The following is a 20,850-nucleotide window of genomic DNA, read 5'->3' as shown; positions in this document are numbered from 1 at the left end:
TGGGTGATTTAATCTCCTCCAAATTTTTGCCATCTTTCATTTACATAGTTGATTGAGAATTTATTTCTCTGGTTATTGTATGATTCAATTTTTTTACTATATATAAAGGGTGATTTTTTAAGAACTATAGGAAAGTTTTTCAAAAACACACACGTAAAATTCAGAAAAATGCATGAAATTTTTATTTAAATCGATAGTACAGTCCATATAATTTAATGTTTGAAGATTATTTCATGCAAATGTTGACCACGACTGCGCTTCAAATGGTCCATCCGCTTAGTCCAATTTTGGCATACTTTTTCCAATGTTTCGGCCGGTACCTCACATATAAATGCTTTAATGTTGTCTTCCAATGCGTTAATTGAAGAAGGCTTGTCTGAATAGACATGAGCTTTAACATAGCCCCACAAAAAATAATCTAAAGGCGTTATATCGCACGGTCTGGGAGGCCAATTAACAGGTCCCGAACGTGAAATAAAATGTTCACCGAACTCGCCTCTCAACAAGTCCATTGTTACGCGTGCTGCGTGGCATGTAGCACCGTCTTGCTGGAACCATGTGTCATGCAAGTCAAGCTCTTGCATTTTGGGCAAAAAAAAGTTGGATATCATTTCACGGTAGCGCTCACCATTCACAGTTACGTTACGATTCGCAGCATCTGTGAAGAAGTACGGTCCAATGATACCTCCAGCCCATAAACCGCACCAAACTGTGACCTTTTCTGAATACATTGGTAGCTCTTGCAATTGTTCTGGCTAATCTTCACTCCAAAATCGACAATTCTGCTTATTTACGTACCTATTGATCCAAAAATAAGCTTCGTTGCTGAACACAATTTTTCGATAAAAAAGTGGATATTCGGCCAACTTTCCAAGAGCCCATTCACCAAAAATTCTGCGTTGTGGTAGGTCGTTCGGCTTCAATTCTTGCACCAGCTGTATTTTGAAAGGCTTCACACTTAAATCCTTTCGCAAAATTTTCCACGTTGTTGAGTAACAAAGGCCCAATTGCTGCGAACGTCGACGAATCGAATAGCCGCTTCAGTGGGTCGATTAAACTGACCATAAAATGGAAGAAGCGCGCGATAAACTTTCTTAACACAACACTCATTTTTATAATAAAATTCAATGATTTGCAAGCGTTGTTCGTTTGTAAGACGATTCATAGTTAAATTATAGACCAAACTGAAGATGTTTGACAGTGAAACAACACAAAACGTGCGTCAGCTGTTTAAACCAACTGTTTAAAAAGAATATAGCTAAAAAATCACCCGTTACATCTTTTCTTTACCCCTTTCACGGTTAATCTATATTTCTAAGGTATACAGAATTATTACTAGGGTTGCATTTTATATTTTGCTCCCCATAATGAAAACAGCGGCCGCCGTAACCAAATGGTTGGTGCGTGACTACCATTCGGAATTCACAGAGAGAACGTCGGTTCGAATCTCGGTGAAACACCAAAAATTAAGAAAAACATTTTTCTAATAGCGGTCGCCCCTCCGCAGGCAATGGCAAACCTCCGAGTGTATTTCTGCCATGAAAAAGCTCCTCATAAAAAAATCTGCCGTGCGGAGTCGGTTGAAAAATGTAGCTCCCCCCATTTGTGGAACAACATCAAGACGCACACCACAAATAGGAGGAGGAGCTCGACCAAACACCCAAAAAGGGTGTACGCACCAATTATATATATATATATATATACATGAAATAATGAAAACAGTAAAATAATAATAATAATTGCGCCTTTGCAACGCCACGTGTAATGCGATATTTTGATCGAAAAGTTTTATATTTTTTAACATAAACTTACATGTAACGTTTACGAGCTTTATTCGTGTTTTTTTTTTTGAGTTGAGTTGAAAAATACGTCTCCTACACTACACCTAGCCACTGTAAAATACTGATAAACCTGATATTCCAACACGTGGCCGGCGATCCTTGCAGAATTAATTTCATGAAGGCCGTCCAAAACGGTTGTTGTGCCGGAAACTATCGATGCCGTGTGGATTGTTAACGTAAGATCGTCATGTGACATATCGTGAGATTGAGGAATACATTCAATATTGGATGAAAATTTGGTCGTCACAAAGAAATTTGGAAGAAATGTCGTAACAGGGGGCGTATCTAGGATAAATGCATATGAGCTAGAAACGAAAGAGCAATCGACCAAGACGAGCTTAATCCAGGAAAAGTTTTTCGTGGAAGAAGTACCTCAAAGCAAATGCTCGCCAGTTTTTTGGGAAAATGTGGTCATGTCGCAACTCTACCACTAGAGAAACTTACACAGTTATTTGGTTACTACAAATTTTAGGCGAATTCTCTTCACCCGGCATGTGAAGGTACCCCGCACATTTCTAACCACCAAAAACATGTCCTCCACCTAACACCCCTACCACATTTGACTACTGATTCAAAAACTTCACACAAATTTTAAAATAAAGTAAATATTTTCCAATTATTTTGGGTTATTCCATTTCAGTAGAGAATTTGTCTTCAGTTGATTTATTATTTTTTAGGCTTGCTATTGTATAGAAAATCTCTGACTTCATTAGTTTATTAGTTCATTTCACAAAATTGCAGTCTACATTAATTAAGACAATAAAGTATACATACTCGTATACCAGAGAATGTTAATGTAAATAACAAAGAACTGTAAAGGTTAACAGAAAAGTAAAGAAATGTTATTGGAATTGTTGTTGACGTTATCTGTTAAATACAACATTAAGATAGGTTTTAGTAAATGGTTCTATGGTGTAATGGTTAGCACTCTGGACTTTGAATCCAGCGATCCGAGTTCAAATCTCGGTAGAACCTTGTGAGATATAATTGTTTCACTTCTGATTCACATTTTGCAAAAAATTTAAATATTGTGCTTATTTTTCGCATATTTTCTATTTTTACAAAAATTAGAAATTTTCATTTTTGTAGAAGCTTTTCTCTTATTTTTACGAATATGTGGACTTTTGAAAAGAAAAAAAAAAATAATTCTTTAGACCTACCACTTTTCATCTATCCAAGCACCCTACTTGAATATTAAGCGCCTTTGGACTATTGCCGCTGATTTTTATACAATGATGCTTGACATGTCAGACTTCTTGCCAATATCCTTTTTACCATTGAGTTTGCGTTCGTACGAAATGAAGTTATTAATTTTCATAATACGCATAGACAGACGAAAATTCCTATGAACTAATGGAATCTGGACATCAAATACATGTTTCTTTAGAGATTTGGATGGATATTGAGGAGATAGGTTTCTGGATTCCGTTGTTTTGCTATACCGATTAACAGGCGCTGATTACTCAAACTTTCTGCAGAATACAATCGACGACATTATTCGGACCAAAAGCAACAAATATGGTTCTAGCATCACGATGATCCAGTTCGTTTTTCGATTGGTGTTAGAGAGTATTTACTCCAAACTTTTCCACGTAGATGGGCCTGCAACATCGTCAGACTTAATCCCACTATATTTACTTCTTTGGGGTTATTTGAGGAGTTTAGCTGAAGTTACGAATTAATAAAAAAATACAACAAAATCTAGCCACTGAGAGAGTTTTAGAAAGAGTTCGAATATATTTAAGACAAAGATTTCTTACCTAAATGGAAATGGACGAGAGGCACTTTGATGATCTCGTGAAACTCTGTTTTTTAGTTTTGCTTTGTGCGTTTGATCGTTGTTGTAAATAAGTAAATGATAGGAAATAAATGTTTCAGAAAATAGTAGTGTAGTAACTTGCCATATATCCAAAACCATTCGTTTACAGAGCACTGTTTAATAACGCGTTTTTGCTTATTTTGGCTCATACAGTTACCCCTTTAAATATTTTACATTTCACATTTTTTTAAGACTCTGATTTTCGTATAAATATATTTATTATTAGGAATGAATTATTTGTCAATTCGCGTACCTGAGAGTTTTTTGAGCCAACAAAACGACGCTGCTTGTCTTACAAGTGGCGCAGCAAAATGCTCAGCAAGCAATTTCTACTTGGGTGATACTGAACCCGTAGATACAACACGCTTCCTTGGCATACCGTTAGATGAGTTAAACAATGCGATGGATGACTACACCGCACTAGCAGGGCTTAGTAAACTGCTACAACAGCAACCCGAGGCCAACATTCGAGACACTATTGCCGAAATAACGCCGCACATATTATGCAAAACAGAGGCGTGCATTTCAATGTGGCACTATACCATACTTAATGGCATAAATGTGGCTTCAAAAAGAAACCAGATTCAATTTCATGGTATTTCACTATGGTTGATTTATTTAAATTCCATTTCCAATCGCTCTTTTATGGCCGCCACCCCATAGATTTGATTCAACAACATACAAAGAAATAAGCGACAAAGCGTCATACGAGTGTTTTATTCCAAACAGATCATCTGCTCATCACACGATTGTTTCTCGTCACTTCTCTTTTGCTCCTCTGTAGAAAGCTATTTATATAAATTTTACCATTTTATTTTTATTTTTAGTACATCGAATTATTTTTATGACTAAAACGTTTATACAAAATATAATCGAACAAAACTTTAAAACATGTGCACATAAATACATATTTATTACTTTTTTAAGTTTTACAATTGTATCTAATTTTACAAAACTATATAGCTCTAATCGTTTTATTAGTTAGTGGTTTAACAAAAGCCTTGTTCTGAGTGAATTCCGGTTTTCATAAATATTTTATACTCAAGGATATAAATCCTTTTGCGTTTATTTTCTTTTGAATTGCCAAAAGTTTGTTGTGCTATAATCTGCATACAATAAACAACATACATTATTTCCAAATTAACTTCGGTTTAACTAGAAAAATAAGAGCACGATATAAAATTTAATAATGTAATGTAAGTTTAATATAAAATTATATTTTGTAGAGAAATTAAATTAATAAGAATTATAAAAAACGACCAATAGATAGATTATACTGCCCTATTTCTGCACTGAACTATCTGCCAGTTTCATAATCATATTTAAGTTATCGTGCAATGTTCTTATTTGGTTGAGTGTGTCTTGATCGATTGCATCGATTATGTCCGATTTCAAGTCATCCAGTTTCTTTGGGCGTAAAGAAAATACTCCATTCCGTGTAGGAATATTTACATTTGCGTATTTGTCCGGCATGCTGCAATAAAAAATAAATTTTAATTATGGAAAATATTAATTTCCCTCACTACTGGTAATTACACTTGCGCTACGACTGGACTTCCACATTTGGATAACACCACTTCGCCAGGTTTAGGCCAACGCAAAAATGCTGCCGCCGGCGATTGCACCGACGTTGTCGAAGGAAATTGTTGCCCACACAATTGCGACGTGCGATCAGCACTGAAGGCTTTGGAACGCGAAGCTGTCGGAGTGCGCATTTTGCTGCGGGAAATATGTGTATCCATTACACTCGATGAACTTTTTGCGGATTTAACTGACGACACGTGCATTATGTCATCGCAAACTGAGCGACTACGACGCGGGCGTCGAGCACGAGCTGAACTTAACGGCCCGGGAGTACGACCACGCTGTGGCTGCTGTTTTACAGATGGCCCACTGTACGCAGTTAAGGTTGACGTCGAGACGCCAATGTTACTGCCGCCATTTGCGCTATCCTCTGTAAGGTAACCTTTTACCAATTTTTGTTTTGTATGTAGTTTATTAGTGTATGAAAAATGTATGGCGAACGAGTGGTGGGTATGCGAATGTGCGAGATTTTTTAGATTGTACAAAAATGTGAAAGCGAAAGATATAAAAAGAAAACATTAAGATAAACAGAAACCGTCACCAAAGCAAAAATGCATTGTAAAATTGTATCCTTTCCAAAATTAAGAATTACCTTCATCGTTGGGGTTTAATTGTTTGGTAGATTTTTTTTTAAGAGTGCCGTTGTTACTGGTAGGTAAAGTATTAGCAAATTGTTTGCAATCTTCGAGCTTTGTCAAATTCTAGAATACCAAAATTCAAATTAAAGCAATGCGTTATACGAATTATTTACGTTCGGTACTTACGAAGGTCAGTAAATCACCCATTACCAATTGAAGAATACTCGAATCTGTGAGCATTAATAACATATCTAGTTTGTCTGCAATGGCTTTGATCTGCGTTTCGCCTTTTGCCTTCAAAGTGTGCATATAGCCATCGAAAGAAGCTTCGAACTCCCGCAATTTCTCTTCAGAATTGGATGTCTCGCGAAACCGCTTAGTGGATTTGGAAACTTTAGTGCGCGGCATTATTCCTTTCTCCCGCCTTTTAGATTGGCAAACTAACTTATGATGTTTAATTTTTTACTGGAAACTTCCCGTTTACGCAAGAAATTGTTTAATGCAGTAAGTTATTTTAACTCTATTTATATTGAATATGAATGAGACTAATATTTTCCTTAAACGAATTTCACTAACTCTACTATTCTCTACAAAATCGGAATAATGCCATTTTGAATTTAATAAACTAACGTCAAAGAATTTTTCAGCTGAATTCAGCAAAAATAGCAGAGTTGCAATACGCCGATTATAGATGACAGGGTAGCCAACACTGAGTATTGTGCAAAGAAGCATAGTAACCGTATTTGAACGCATTTCTTCTATTAATACGTTTACATATAAGTAGATCCTAGTGGCCAGTGTGCTAATTAAGTTAGGGTTATATTGTATATATCTCCTATAAATAATAATCATATAAGTAGATGATCTATTTTTTCGTGCTTAACACCCAATCCGTAATTAAAAAGCTAGATTTCCCATACAAAATTTCTCTCCCAAAATCTGAGATTATAAAATAATTCTAAATAATAACCACATTTTTTGACATTCAATCCCGTGTTTTCTGTGTAAAAGATCATTATTTTTACGCTTATAAAGAAAAGCATCAAAGTAAAAAATAAATAAAATGGATGCCGGCAAAGACAACAGGTTTGTAGACATAATTATAATAAAATGTTTGTTAGGTATTATTAACTATGCATTCATATAACATAAAAATAGCGCGTGTTCATAAACGTGTGCGCTCTGATAACTTACTATAAAGTGTAATATCGAATTTCAAATGCGTATTGCTGCCATAATTTTTGGAAGCCTCAGTAAACGTCGTTAACGGATTTCCTCCAACTGTTTATTATTAGCAACCAATTGCCTTTTTAAACCCTTTTTGGGTGAATATAAATAAGTTTTATAATTATGCCAAAGACATACAAAATAATAATCATAAGATATTGTATATATCAAAAGAAAAATAAGTTATAAACTCCTAGATAAATACAAATGTATGTTAGGATAATGCTTAACAATCTAATTTTATCATCCATTAAGGATTTCGTCAGGCGTAACCCCATGGTTTGGTGCCAGCAAGCCTCCCTTAGCCCTAGCTCTTCACGTCTGAGCCTCTCCTTGATGGTGCCAAAGACATACAAAATAATAATCATAAGATATTGTATATATCAAAAGAAAAATAAGTTATAAACTCCTAGATAAATACAAATGTATGTTAGGATAATGCTTAACAATCTAATTTTATCATCCAGTAAGGATTTCGTCAGGCGTAACCCCATGGTTTGGTGCCAGCAAACCTCCCTTAGCCCTAGCTCTTCACGTCTGAGCCTCTCCTTGATGGTGTGTTGCCCCATGGAAAAGAAGGGCTATGGTCCTATTAGAGGCGAGGCCGCAGCCTCTATCGTCAATGCGTCCGCTACTTTGTTACCAGTAATACCCCCGTGTCCTGGGACCCAAATTAGCCGGATGCAGTTGTGCATTTCTACTAGATTAAGTTCCTCGATACACTCAAGTACCAGTGAGGATCTGATCGCACAGGACGATAAGGCCATGAGTGCCGTCTGACTGTCACTCAGAATGGTGATTCGCTCATTGCGAATATTCCTGTCTAAGTTTATCTCTGCGCATACACAGATGGCATGCATCTCCGCTTGGAAGAGGTTCCAGCGACTATGCCTTCTAAGGTCTTCGAGCCATCTGTGTATCAGTGCAGGGTCCACTCTTGGAGGTTTTTTTTTTTAATGCAGGTCTCTCCAGTTCAATTTATTGTTCAGTTATATTCTTAACTTATTTTCGAATTTGATCACCTTAGTGATATCATCTCTGGGTAGCTGGGTAAGTGCGAGCTGCAGCTTTAGCACTTCCATGTTTTTAGATGACATCACTTTTCCTCTCCCGAAGCCTTCCCTGGTAATACTCAGCAGGGTGCGCTTGGCTGATTGCTGAATGGCTATATGGAGCGACGTGAGCTCGAACATCACCTCCATCGCAGCTGTAGGTCAGTCTGCAAGCGCTGAAGATTAGTTAGTGCTGCCCGCACTGTCGAAAGAATGACTCTCGATGCCCAAGCAAAATATACTAGTTACCATAATTTTTGGCGAAAATATTCAAAATCAATCCTTAAAATCTCTCCACAAAATATTTGATATTGTTAAATGGTCAATTTCAAATATAATGCAGTTGGCAATTCATGCTAAAAATATTTTAAGTCATATATTGTCAATATCTGTGAGGCAATGAGCTGCCATTTTGTATGTTTGACAGCCATTTGTAGTTTTTCGTCATTGACATTGTCAGCATCTTTGATAATTTTAGTTTTCTAGACGGTGCATATCTCTTCTTCATAAATATGATTCACCCATAATCCGGGCGTCCTTCTTTCTTCTTCACCGTATAAATCAAACAATGCTTTAAAAGAATCAAGTGCCTGAAGACAACGTATTGGTCACTTGACTACATTTTCATAATGACCATAACATATCATGGCAAAGCCCTCATTTAATATATTGCCAACGCATTCAATCCAATTTGACAATTGTTATAAAATGAACAATTGAGTGCCGAGACATTAAGTAAGCTAATCCGCAGGTGATTGCTTTTGTAGTATAGAATATATATAACATGGTGCTTACAGGGCACAGTTTTGCAAAGACAATAGGAATATACTATATATTCACAATGCAAGAATTGTGAATGCATTAGTAAAAAAGTGCAGTTTTGCACATCTCACATCGTGTAAACTCCAACTAACGAAGTGCCCATTTACACGAGGAGTCATCTGGAAGGGAAACATTTTGTTCGGTGGTGAAGGACGGCCGCGGAAGAGAGAAGGGAATTTGTCTCCTGTACTGGCGACACGCTTTGCTCTTCTTATTCGTATTTCCAATCTTAAAGCAATTTTTGACAGTTGCTTCATTTGTTTTCTTCTTTTGTGGGAGAAGGTTCTGAGTTATGTGTTGGTTTTCAAGAAAACGGAAGATAACAAAGATGACAAACATCCGAACACTGCTTGGGAAATGCACGATTATTTTTGCTAGTAAAGTATGTAGGTATAATTTAAAATATATTATGGGGCATGTTTATGTTGAATTCTAATTTTCCCCGCATTTCTAGATACTCAAGTTAATTTTAAGTTAATTATTTATGTATGAAGTATTTTTAATTTAATTTTTTTTATTCAAGTACAACTATTTATAAATATATTTAAATAAAAAAACAACACATTATTTATTATTTAACCAGTTTGCATTTTTCATTCATATATTTAAGAAATTGTTGACGAACGTTTTCCGCTTTACATGTAAGCGCGTGCGAGAATACATCCGAACCAGACGATGCTAAAGCATTAAATGTCAAAATGTTGCCGAAAACAATTTTGCCCGTGTGGCCGCGAATGAGACATGAAAAGAGAATTTCCAGTGTCTCCCTTCCAGATGTCTCCTCGTGTAAATCGGGTGTAACGAAGCGTCGCAGTGGAAATCTTGGAAATTCATCGGTAGTTGACAAAATAATGATCAGCTATTTAAATATATTCAAATGTCAAAAAGTAACGGAAAACACGTAAGGGAATAATTTTTGTTGTCAAAGCTCTGTAAGATTGAATAGAAAATATGCACTATTAGGTGAATTTTAAACAATTAATTGGTTCCCCTACCCATTTTTCCACTCATTCCACTTTTACTCATATTGACCTTACATTCTGTTCTACTTCACTCTCCCCCAAAGTTGATTGGCATCGTATTGATGATCTTCATGGAAGCGATCATTTTCCTATCAAAGCTAACATTTCCCACCATAATTCAACTTTTACTAAACCTAGAATATTATTCAAAACCTCTTCAGCTGACTGGCCTAAGTTTGAAGGATTTTGTTTGAAATACTCAGATAAACTACTTCCTTCTAATAATATTTATCAAGAAACTTCCAGGATTCAAAAAATTATAAGATCTGCAGCCAACCAATCCATTCCACAAACCTCTCCTAAGCCCCGCAATAAAACCCCTCCTTGGTGGGATAATGAACTTTCCTCGCTTAGACTTCACAAACAACAAACTTGGCATCATTTCAAATATAATCGCTCGCCATCAAATCTTGTAGCATATAAAAAAGCGAATGCAATTTTTAGAAGAAAAGCTAAGTTGGCAAAAATTAAATCTTTTCAGACTCTCACCTCCAGCATAAACTCCTCTTCTGATCCCAAAATGATCTGGAGAAACATAAAAAGACTATCTGGTAACCTGACTTCCTCTCCTATCCCCTCCCTCAACTCCTCCCAAGGCACTCTACTATATCCTCAGGATATAGCCTTAGAGTTCGCCACTTATTTTTCTAACATCTCCTCTGACTCTAATTTCTCACCTGTATACTCTTCTAACAAGAAATCTATTCTCTTCCATAGTTACTTACCTCCTCCCTTATCACATTCAGCCAAATATCTCGACTCTGATTTGTCTTCAATTGAACTCCATCTTGCCCTGTCTTCTGTGAAAGGTAAAACTCCTGGCTTAGATAAAATTTCCTATCCCATCATCAAACACCTTGCCCCTCTTCTCCTCAATAGACTCCTTAAACATTACAACAATATTTTTCAAACCTCCATCATCCCTCAAGTCTGGAAAACCAGTGCCATCATTCCAATTTTAAAACCGGGCAAATCTCCCTGCGAAGTTACCAGCTATCGTCCTATTTCTCTTCTTCCTTGCCTAGGTAATAATAAATAATAATAATAATTGGCGCGTACACTTCTGTTACGCGTTTGGCCGAGCTCCTCCTCCTATTTGTGGTGTGCGTGTAGATGTTGTTCCACAAATGGAGGGACCTACAGTTTCAAGCCGACTCCGAACGGCAGATATTTTTATGAGGAGCTTTTTCATGGCAGAAATACACTCGGAGGTTTGCCATTGCCTGCCGAGGGGCGACCGCTATTAGAAAAATGTTTTTTTATTAATTTTGCTTTCACCGAGATTCGAACCGACGTCTCTCTGTGAATTCCGAATGGTAATCACGCACCAACCCATTCGGCTACGGCGGCCGCCTAGGTAAACTCTTGCCTTGCCTAGGTAAACTCTTAGAAAAAATTTTTGCTACAAGGCTTTCCTGGTTCCTCCAATTTAATAAGCTTATTCACTCTAATCAGGTTGCTTTTAAAAAAAGCCAAAGCACAATCGATGCTCTTTTGTACCTTGACCACTTCATTTGTGATGCTCTATCTAACAAAAACCACGTTTCCCTTCTCTCGCTTGATTTTGAAAAGGCTTTTGACCGTGTTGGCATACACGTAGTTCTAAGACAATTAATTAAATGGAAGGTAGGACCCCGTGTTTTTAATTTCGTAAAATCTTTCCTTTATAAACGTAAAATCAAAGTTCTTATTTCTGATACATCTTCTTCCACACTTCCCTTAGATAACGGAACTCCTCAGGGATCTCCGTTATCAGTTATTTTGTTCACCATAGCATTTGACGAAATTAGTTCTATTCTATCAAATTTTCCTAATATATGTCACCAGCTATATGCTGATGACCTTCTCCTATTTTCCAAATCTTCCGACCTGAATTCCATATCATCTTCCTTTGTAGATTTCCTTTCCCAGCTATCATCTTGGTCCCTTTCGTCAGGCGCTTCAATATCGTACTCTAAATCTAAATCATTCCACATTTGTAGAAAACAAAATTGTAATTTTCCAACCATTTCATTTAATAATGTTAATATTACATGTTCTCCTACACTTAAGTTTCTTGGATTAGTTCTAGATAGTAAGTATGTATTTAAAGATCACTGTCAGTATATAAGAAATAGAATTATTAAAAACTCAAATATTGTTAAGTACCTATCATGTAAGCGCTCGCTCATTGGCCCAGCTCTATTAATTCAAGTCGTCAACGCTTTAATACTCTCAGTAATAAACTACGCTATTGAAATTTATGGACATCACTCAAAAAACCATCTCAAAATGCTTGCTGCACCCTATCATTCAGCTATAAGGAGATCGCTTCGTGCATTTCCAACATCGCCTATAAAAAATTTATTAGCTGAATCTGGCCTTCCCTCACTAAGGGATAACATGGAAGACAGTACTATGAAACTCTACCCTAGGATTATTCTTGGTTCCAACAACATGCTACGAAAAGTTTTGTTTTCATCGTCATCACGGATCCGATTGCCAAAAATTGAATCAGCTATATACATTTGCGCGATTTTCGCTAAAACAAATAACTTGCCATTAAAACCACCTAAATTACGTAAACTTTGTCATCCACCATGGTTGATTCCTAAAGAATCTTTTATAGACAATCTTGTCCGCCTACCTAAGAACATCACTCCTAATGCGATTTATATCGCTGAGTTTCGAGTAGTCGCGAGCGAATTGAAACATAATAGTTGGAGATTTCTTTACACGGACGGCTCTAAAAACTCAAATACGTCTTTTGCTGTCGTTAGCGAGGAAGGTAAGCCGATATCCTATGGGCTGCTTTTCCCTTTCTGTTCTATATTTATTGCTGAGGCCACCGCAATTTTCCACGCTGTTCTACATGCTTCTAAAAACTCTGGAAAGTATGTAATATGTACCGACAGCTTATCATGTTTTCAAGCTATAAAAAATTGCTATAACCAAACTACTGTCATCAATTCAATTAGAGAATATCTTATTTTATATCAAAAGAAAATTAAGCTAATGTGGGTTCCTAGCCATACTGGTATAACAGGAAATTTTTACGCAGACGAATTAGCAAAAGATGCATCTAACGCGCCCACATTAACACTCAACTTCTTTACAAAATCTGATATACATATATCGTCTCATCAATGAAAAGAGGCACTCGAAACTCTTCATCGATTGGATTTCTTATAATCATCATTATACAATAGTCAACTCAGCAAGGATCAAACTAGTATATCCTGCAACAATTCCAGCTAACTTTCTCACTCCATACATACGTCTCCGGATAGGACACACAATAGCTACGCATGCTCACCTCCTTGGTGGCATAAGAACCAATAACTGTCCATTTTGCAACGACACAGCAACTGTCCTCCACCTATTAGAATTTTGCCCAATGCTTCGAGATAAAAGAGAATGTTACTCTAATACGGATCCTATTTCCCTCCTTTCCAGCCCAACTGAGGAAAACATAAAAACCATATATAACTTTCTAAAAGATTGCGACCTATTGAGAAGAATTTAACACAAATCATTCATTCAACGGTCAGCTGATAGCCTCTGATGCTAGCGCTGCATGTTTTTAGGTTGTACATATGTAAATTTACATTGTATAAGCTTATATAAATAAATAAATAAATAAAAATAATTGAGATACACAAATCTCTTTTTTCTCTCCTCCTTTGTTTTTATTCTAAATTGTACTTGTGTATAATGAAATTATCATAAATCAGATGGTGAGAAAGAATTTTACCAAACGAACAGAAACAACTCAAAAACGTCGTTCACATCAACACGTATTTGCCGAACTGCTAACAATATAAACACCAAAGTAACGAGCTTGTTAAGGTTGTATTCGTTAACTCGGTAAACTTTTCTAAGTGTGAACGTCCTTTGTTCTCTTTTTTTATATTTTATTTTGGTATTGAATCCTGTAAATCAGCTAATGTGTTATTTGCAGAAAGAATAATTCGGCTTGGTGTTTTATTTAATATTGAAAGGAAAGAATAAGACAGTTGTTAGTTAGACGTTTTGAGCGAAGACGAATTTTCAGTGGATGAAGTACTTGATGAAGTCTACTAAGACTTGTGCGTGGTAAATAAGACTCACCGAAATTGATTTACTGGTACGAAGATATTTTAACGTATTTAGATGACAATCGCTTGTGAATATATATTCAAGTTTTAATATTTTATCTAAATAAATTTACATAAAATAAAATAATCTCAAGATGCATTATTTCTTTGTCTAAAGGTGTATAAACGCTTGAAATATGTAACAACATTAATCAGTTGGAAAGCTAAGAATTCCATTGAAATATTCTTTACAGCGTTATAACTTGTTAAGACTTTATTCGGTAAATCGGAAATTTTACAAAAACAAATTAAGCAGCAGAAGTTAATGAATAACGAGTAAACTTTAACGAACTCGGTGTGAAAACCCTTACCAATGTTCAGAAAATTGTTTTCAATATTGCATCATTAAACATGGTACTCTGTTCCTATGTTACGTGTAATAGCGGTCAAAATCCATTTAAAATTCTTGGTGGTAAAATATGCGTGAAATTTCACAGTAATAACGATGATAGCAAAATTTTTCCAGCTGATTAAATTGCATTTGCTATTTAAAATTTCATAGAAAGTGACAATTCGTCGAATTTGAAAACTGTGTTCAAATTCAGCAAGAATTTAAAATATCTGCCTAAAATATAATGGAAATACCAAACCCAAATAAGAGAAAAGAGGTAGTTTTCTTCGTCTCAACCAACAATGACACCATTTTTACACCCACTATGCAAGATTTTTTTTTTATTTAAAATTTTCCTGTTTCGATTCTTTTCAATTTGATTTCTTTGAGAGTAGACGCCAATGTGGACGAAAATAAAATGATGGACGAAATTTCACAGCTGTGAATGAATGGTTCGTAACTTGGCTATCTAAAAATGGCCGCTCTATTTCCAGCACGTGTTTGAATAGGTGGTGTGAAACTGCAACCCTGTCTTTTGGCATTTGTCTATAACCTTTCTTTTACACTTTTGTATGCTGAACGTGTTGCTTTTTAAAACGTGTCTGGTTTCTGTTTTTTGGATTATAGTTTCATAGATTTAAAAATTATGGCAGAAATTGGTAAGAAATGTGTAAATGCATTTGAGATTGGATAACTATTGTTTGAATTGGGGTTCTGAATTTTTGAAAAAAAGTTTAAAGTTTCTGTCAGCATAACAATTTTAAAATTGCCTCGTGGTTATAATCAAACTAATTTCAGAAATCAAGAAGGAAAAGAAAAAGAAAAGGATCAAGGAAGAACCCATCGATGTGGACATCGGTGTATTGCAAAAAACAGGTGACTTTTCGGTGAAGCCGTCTGAGATATCGGCGAAATTAGATGCTTCGCAATGGCCATTACTATTGAAAAATTTCGACAAGTTGAATGTGCGCACCAATCACTACACACCATTACCTCATGGGTCTTCTCCGCTTAGCAGAGATATTAAAGAATATATGAAATCTGGTTTTATCAATTTGGATAAACCATCTAACCCCAGTTCGCATGAAGTAGTCGCATGGATAAAAAAAATTTTAAAGGTTGAGAAAACTGGACATTCTGGAACATTGGATCCAAAAGTTACAGGTAGGTCGTTTGCATCGTGAATAAAAAGGTTTATTCATTAAAAAAATATTTCACTGTTTTTCAGGATGTCTCATTGTATGCATTGATCGTGCCACCCGCCTAGTTAAATCACAACAGAGTGCTGGTAAAGAATATGTTGCCATCTTTAAGTTACATTCTCCAGTAGAATCTGTGGCAAAAGTTCGTCAAGGATTGGAAAAGTTACGTGGTGCCCTTTTCCAACGGCCACCATTGATTTCTGCAGTCAAACGACAATTGCGTGTACGTACAGTTTATGATAGCAAACTGTTGGACTACGATGAGGCTCGTAATATGGGTGAGTTGGGTTCACAAAGAATATTTGTCTTCAATTTTTTTTTATCAATCTAAAAGCATTGATGAAAAGGATATGACCACTAATTTCAATATGAGTGGTGTTATTTTTCGCAATTGTTATTTACATGAAAATGCTAAATTAAAAGCTTTTGTACATAAATGTTCAGAAGCACATTTCATTTTAAGTTTTATGTGGTTAAGACAATTTTTTTTTCTTGTTTTGCCTCATATTCTAAAGGTGTTTTTTGGGTTAGCTGTGAGGCTGGGTCTTATATTCGAACCATGTGCGTGCATTTGGGCCTAGTTCTAGGCGTAGGAGGTCAAATGTTAGAGCTGAGGCGAGTGCGTTCTGGAATACAGTCTGAGCGTGATGGTATGGTCACAATGCACGATGTTTTGGATGCCATGTACCTGTATGAGAATCATAAAGATGAGTCCATGTTAAGACGAGTAATAAAACCACTAGAAGGCTTACTTGTTAACCACAAGCGCATCATAATGAAAGACAGTTCGGTAAGTATTTTAGTATATAATCTACGCATGACGAATATTGTAGACAGATTAATGATGTTATTCTATTTTGATATTGAATGTTGGTAGGGTAGGCTAAGTTAAATATAATTTGCAACATATACAGTAGTACTCAGTATATCATTTATAATTTCTTAACAATGTTTAGAGGCTATTGATACAATTTTCTACCCCATGACATAAGCCGGCAGAAAAAGAATTTGTAATTTTCTCTGTGACTATGATTGGGAACAATAACCTTATTCCGATGTGTGTATATTTTAAAGCGCGTTCATGCTTTAACATAAAGATTTTTTCAGAATACAACGTTTGGTTGCTTAACAAATTTACTAGTACTACATATTTGATACTTGAACTTGTAAATGCAGACTTTAGCAGTAAATTGATTTTATTAAATAGTGTAAGCAGAAGTGTATTCAAACAAATGTGTTTTGTAGTGACAGCTCAAGAATGTGGCATTTTTATTGTGTGTTTTGGATTTGTTTGTTATTAATTTTTTTAGATTTTTTAATTAGATATAATAGAAAAACACCACTGATACAAATATGCACGATGCAAAATGGTTCTTTAAACAATTCTATGGTTCTATGTGACAATTTCTAGTTTAAAACATATAAGCGAAACGAACCCATAGTAACGGGCCTATAAGTCAAATTTATGAGGAAAAATTCCCTCACAGCTTTTGCTTAACCTAAAATGTTAAGAAAAATTTTATGGTAGTCAATGGAAATTACATAAGCATCAACAAAGACTTAAATTAATAGTGTAATATTAATATCATTTCCACGACAGTCGGTTCTACGTTACCGAAACGACCCGGATTTATATCCGGTCAAGGACTGTCACTCCAGCAGCATTCGCCGTATGGAAGTATGGGGAATGTTTATGCTGCTACAATAACAACAACAACTTAAATTAATATCTTCAGACAATACCGAGATGAGATTTTAACTGTTCAAGTAAAAGAAAATTATTTCTCAAGTGTATAATACATTTTTTTAAATTATATATTTATTTAAAGAAAAATCTTAAGGCAAAGCACATCAATAAAAAAAAAACGGCAAAATACACGTGGCAGTTTAGACATAATAAGGATGCCGCCCTTACTACGTACACATATTTCAATACACTTTGGTATGACCGATGTCACCCCATGATATAAGCCGGCAGGGAAAATATTTATGACCAGTTTTCCCTGTGACTATGATTGGGAACAGAAATACTTTTCCGATGTGTGTATGTGGCAATGACATATCTGCATTGCAACAAAGATTGATTCGGAGGACATTTGAACACTTTAGTTTCTTATAAGATTCTTAAAAAAAATTCAGTTATTTTATAATCTGGAAATATGTGGTATTTCAGGTAAATGCCGTTTGTTATGGTGCTAAAATTATGTTACCCGGTGTATTACGTTACGAAGACGGCATTGAGATTGATCAAGAAATTGTTATCGTAACGACTAAGGGTGAGGCGATTTGTTTAGCTGTCGCACAGATGACTACAGCAACAATGGCGTCTTGTGACCACGGTGTCGTCGCTAAGATCAAACGAGTTATCATGGAGAGAGATACTTATCCGCGTAAATGGGGCTTAGGACCGAAGGCATCGGCAAAAAAAGCACTAATTGCTGCAGGAAAGTTAGACAAATATGGACGTCCAAATGAAAATACACCCAAGGAGTGGCTAACTGGATTCGTGGATTATAATGCGAAGAAACCAGAGGCAGCTGTAGCACAAAAAACTACACCAATAAACGGTACCAGCACAGAGGAGGGCAAGAAGGTAAGTTTAAATACATTGAAGAAACTCGATAACACTAACTATAATTAGATTAATAACATTAAGTTTTGCCTAATTTTGTGTAACGTTTGACTTTTAGCGTAAGCTTAGTGCGTCCAGCCAAGATGAAAACACAATGGCAGCAGCTGAGGCTACGTCAGAAAAGAGGGAAAAGAAAAAGAAGAAGCACAAAGCGGACAAAGAGAGTGTCGAGGAAAGTGTGCTAGCTGTTGCGGCTGAAGAAACAGAATCAACAGAAAAGTCAAAGAAAAAGAAGAAGAAAAAAGATAAAGACAAAGAGAAGGATAGCCAAGAGTAAATAATGTGTTTAAACTGCTCGATTCCTTTCTGCGGACGGGGTTTGCAATGCATTTCTTAGATTACTGCTCTTATTGACGAGAATCTTAATTTACTTTTTTATTTTCACTCTTTTTTATGTAAAGTGTGAAGTCGACTCAAAGGTGTTAATAGGTTATTGCATATTGTTGCATAACTTAACCGTCGACCTCAGTTCAAATACAATGTTTACAAATATTGTAGCTATAAGGTTTAAGAAAAGTCTGTTAATTGTAGACTTCACTATAAGTTTTGAAGCTGTAAAAATGTCATGGGACATTTAAGTCTGCTAAAATATATGTAGTCTATAGAATGTATCGATTTGTTTTTGTTAACCAATCCCTTTTTTGAAGGGATTTTCGAATACTTCGTATTTAGGCAAAACAGAGTGGCTTTGAGGTACGTGTCTGCATTATTAAACATAAATAGCCAAGTGCATACAAATTTTATTAAAATGAATATATAGGGATGTTCCGTATATCGTACAATTTGGAAGTAGTGCCGTTTGAAAATATTTCTGAATATTTGTAATCAAAGTTTTTTTTGTTCAGAAATCACTGAAATGGGTTGAGTAAATTGCACTGATTTGAAATCGTACGATTTGTAGAACATCCTCGATAATCTTATTTGTTTTAGACATAAACTTCGCATCTCAATGAGGCCAGACCAGGAAAATGTTAACCTGCTGAGCTGACTAAAAATGGTAAGTTTCCCAAATAATTAAACTATTTACCATATTGTACCATATATATTTTAATGTGATGAACAATTAACTTTCGCCCCTAACTGAAAAAAATATTCATGTTGAATGCGATTGATTGGTCTTACTGAAAAATGCTTCATAGTTTTTGTGCATCTTATTTTTTTTATTGTATTTTTGAAACAGTTGTTAACTCTGCTCCATTCTTTCTCTTTTAGGTCTATAGTTAAGGAAAAAGGAAACATTTCAATCGATCATTCGCCTGAATTTCTAAATAAAAATGTAAGTTTTAATTTAACAAATTTTTGGTTTTAAGTAAATTTTAAATGATGAACAATTAACTTTCGCCCCTAACTGAAAAAATATTCATGTTGAATGCGATTGATTGGTCTTACTGAAAAATGCTTCATAGTTTTTGTGCATCTTATTTTTTTTATTGTATTTTTGAAATAGTTGTTAACTTTGCTTCATTCTTTCTTTTTTAGGTCTATAGTTAAGGAAAAAGGAAGCATTTCAATCGATCTTTCGCCTGAATTTCTAAATAAAGATGTAAGTTTTAATTTAACTAATTTTTGGTTTTAAGTAAATTTTAAATGATGAACAATTAACTTTCGCCCCTAACTGAAAAAATATTCATGTTGAATGCGATTGATTGGTCTTACTGAAAAATGCTTCATAGTTTTTGTGCATCTTATTTTTTTTATTGTATTTTTGAAACAGTTTTTAACTTTGCTTCATTCTTTCTTTTTTAGGTCTATTGTTAAGGAAAAAGGAATCATTTCAATCGATTATTCGCCTGAATTTCTAAATAAAAATGTAAGTTTTAATTTAACAAATTTTTCGTTTAAAGTAAATTTTAAATGATGAACAATTAACTTTCGCCCCTAACTGAAAAAAATATTCATGTTGAATGCGATTGATTGGTCTTACTGAAAAATGTTTCATAGTTTTTGTGCATCTTATTTTTTATTGTATTTTTGAAACAGTTGTTAACTTTGCTGCATTCTTTCTTTTTTAGGTCTATAGTTAAGGAAAAAGGAAACATTTCAATCGATTATTCGCCTGAATTTCTAAATAAAGATGTAAGTTTTAATTTAACTAATTTTTCGTTTAAAGTAAATTTTAAATGATGAACAATTAACTTTCGCCCCTAACTGAAAAAATATTCATGTTGAATGCGATTGATTGGTCTTACTGAACTTAAACTTACAATACTTAATTTTTTTCCTCATTCTTTATGATACTATAAAAATGCTCTCTAAATTTTCAGATATTCACTTTGTTATTTTGCGACCTCGAAGTTATTTTTAAAACGTAAGTAAGGATACCATATATTTTCGTACACTCTATTATAGTATTTGAGTCTAAGGTTTAACTTATTTATTCTTTAACCAAATACGCCCACCCATAGATCTGATTTGATTAAAATTATACAGGCCAATTTACATACATATATAGGTCAGAAGTTGGCATTAGGAAAAAAAAATTAAAAAAAAAAAAAACTTATACACCAAAGGGTTTGACTTTATCTCTAAAATCATTTAAACTTTAATTTTCAACCAAAAGTAACGGAAGGGGTATTTTTTCTTTTTGGTAGAAATCTTTCTAAGTATAAATCTTTTATATTGAAG

The 20,850-nt window shown here is 34.9% G+C and overlaps 2 protein-coding genes and 8 non-coding genes across 10 annotated transcripts; 9 read left to right on the top strand and 1 right to left on the bottom strand.

The window, feature by feature from the left end:
• The first annotated feature begins 2,744 nt into the window (after positions 1-2,744).
• Trnaq-uug (transfer RNA glutamine (anticodon UUG)) lies at positions 2,745-2,816 on the top strand. The gene has a single exon. It is a non-coding gene; the product is annotated as a tRNA-Gln (tRNA).
• Positions 2,817-4,543: 1,727 nt separating this feature from the next.
• LOC128866111 (borealin-like) lies at positions 4,544-6,468 on the bottom strand. Its single transcript, XM_054106609.1, has 4 exons — positions 6,009-6,468; positions 5,837-5,945; positions 5,197-5,626; positions 4,544-5,134 (listed from the first exon to the last, which is right to left on the bottom strand). The coding sequence occupies exons 1-4, from the start codon at positions 6,228-6,230 to the stop codon at positions 4,942-4,944; spliced, it is 954 nt and encodes a 317-aa protein (XP_053962584.1). The 5' UTR covers positions 6,231-6,468; the 3' UTR covers positions 4,544-4,941.
• An 8,456-nt stretch (positions 6,469-14,924) lies between these two features.
• Positions 14,925-18,836, top strand: LOC128866428 (H/ACA ribonucleoprotein complex subunit 4). Its single transcript, XM_054107147.1, has 6 exons — positions 14,925-15,050; positions 15,190-15,555; positions 15,620-15,871; positions 16,109-16,383; positions 17,767-18,186; positions 18,284-18,836. Exons 1-6 carry the CDS (start codon positions 15,038-15,040, stop codon positions 18,500-18,502), a joined length of 1,545 nt encoding a protein of 514 aa, XP_053963122.1. The 5' UTR covers positions 14,925-15,037; the 3' UTR covers positions 18,503-18,836.
• On the top strand, positions 16,571-16,706 carry LOC128868996 (small nucleolar RNA snoR639/H1). The gene has a single exon (XR_008455199.1). It is a non-coding gene; the product is annotated as a small nucleolar RNA snoR639/H1 (small nucleolar RNA).
• LOC128868995 (small nucleolar RNA snoR639/H1) lies at positions 17,550-17,688 on the top strand. The gene has a single exon (XR_008455198.1). It is a non-coding gene; the product is annotated as a small nucleolar RNA snoR639/H1 (small nucleolar RNA).
• A 434-nt stretch (positions 18,837-19,270) lies between the features above and the next one.
• Positions 19,271-19,359, top strand: LOC128868960 (small nucleolar RNA Me28S-Gm1083). The gene has a single exon (XR_008455178.1). It is a non-coding gene; the product is annotated as a small nucleolar RNA Me28S-Gm1083 (small nucleolar RNA).
• A 180-nt stretch (positions 19,360-19,539) lies between these two features.
• On the top strand, positions 19,540-19,626 carry LOC128868959 (small nucleolar RNA Me28S-Gm1083). The gene has a single exon (XR_008455177.1). It is a non-coding gene; the product is annotated as a small nucleolar RNA Me28S-Gm1083 (small nucleolar RNA).
• A 180-nt stretch (positions 19,627-19,806) lies between these two features.
• Positions 19,807-19,893, top strand: LOC128868958 (small nucleolar RNA Me28S-Gm1083). The gene has a single exon (XR_008455176.1). It is a non-coding gene; the product is annotated as a small nucleolar RNA Me28S-Gm1083 (small nucleolar RNA).
• A 180-nt stretch (positions 19,894-20,073) lies between these two features.
• Positions 20,074-20,161, top strand: LOC128868957 (small nucleolar RNA Me28S-Gm1083). The gene has a single exon (XR_008455175.1). It is a non-coding gene; the product is annotated as a small nucleolar RNA Me28S-Gm1083 (small nucleolar RNA).
• A 181-nt stretch (positions 20,162-20,342) lies between these two features.
• LOC128868961 (small nucleolar RNA Me28S-Gm1083) lies at positions 20,343-20,426 on the top strand. Its single transcript, XR_008455179.1, has one exon. It is a non-coding gene; the product is annotated as a small nucleolar RNA Me28S-Gm1083 (small nucleolar RNA).
• The last annotated feature ends 424 nt before the right edge of the window (positions 20,427-20,850 follow it).

The sequence above is a fragment of the Anastrepha ludens genome, chromosome 6 (genome assembly GCF_028408465.1).
Source record: "Anastrepha ludens isolate Willacy chromosome 6, idAnaLude1.1, whole genome shotgun sequence".
Taxonomy (NCBI): domain Eukaryota; kingdom Metazoa; phylum Arthropoda; class Insecta; order Diptera; family Tephritidae; genus Anastrepha; species Anastrepha ludens.
Note: the sequence above shows the minus strand (reverse complement) of the source record. Positions and strands in the feature narration are given on the sequence as shown.

Excerpts from the sequence above, each read along its gene's own strand:
- LOC128866111 (XM_054106609.1), bottom strand. The coding sequence starts at position 6,230 with ATGCCGCGCACTAAAGTTTCCAAATCCACTAAGCGGTTTCGCGAGACA. Across the intron at positions 5,946-6,008 it reads TGGGTGATTTACTGACCTTC|AATTTGACAAAGCTCGAAGA; the intron begins GTAAGTACCGAA and ends TTGGTATTCTAG. Across the intron at positions 5,135-5,196 it reads AGTCCAGTCGTAGCGCAAGT|CATGCCGGACAAATACGCAA; the intron begins GTAATTACCAGT and ends TTTTTATTGCAG.
- LOC128866428 (XM_054107147.1), top strand. Across the intron at positions 15,872-16,108 it reads CGATGAGGCTCGTAATATGG|GTGTTTTTTGGGTTAGCTGT; the intron begins GTGAGTTGGGTT and ends CATATTCTAAAG. Across the intron at positions 18,187-18,283 it reads GCACAGAGGAGGGCAAGAAG|CGTAAGCTTAGTGCGTCCAG; the intron begins GTAAGTTTAAAT and ends TTTGACTTTTAG.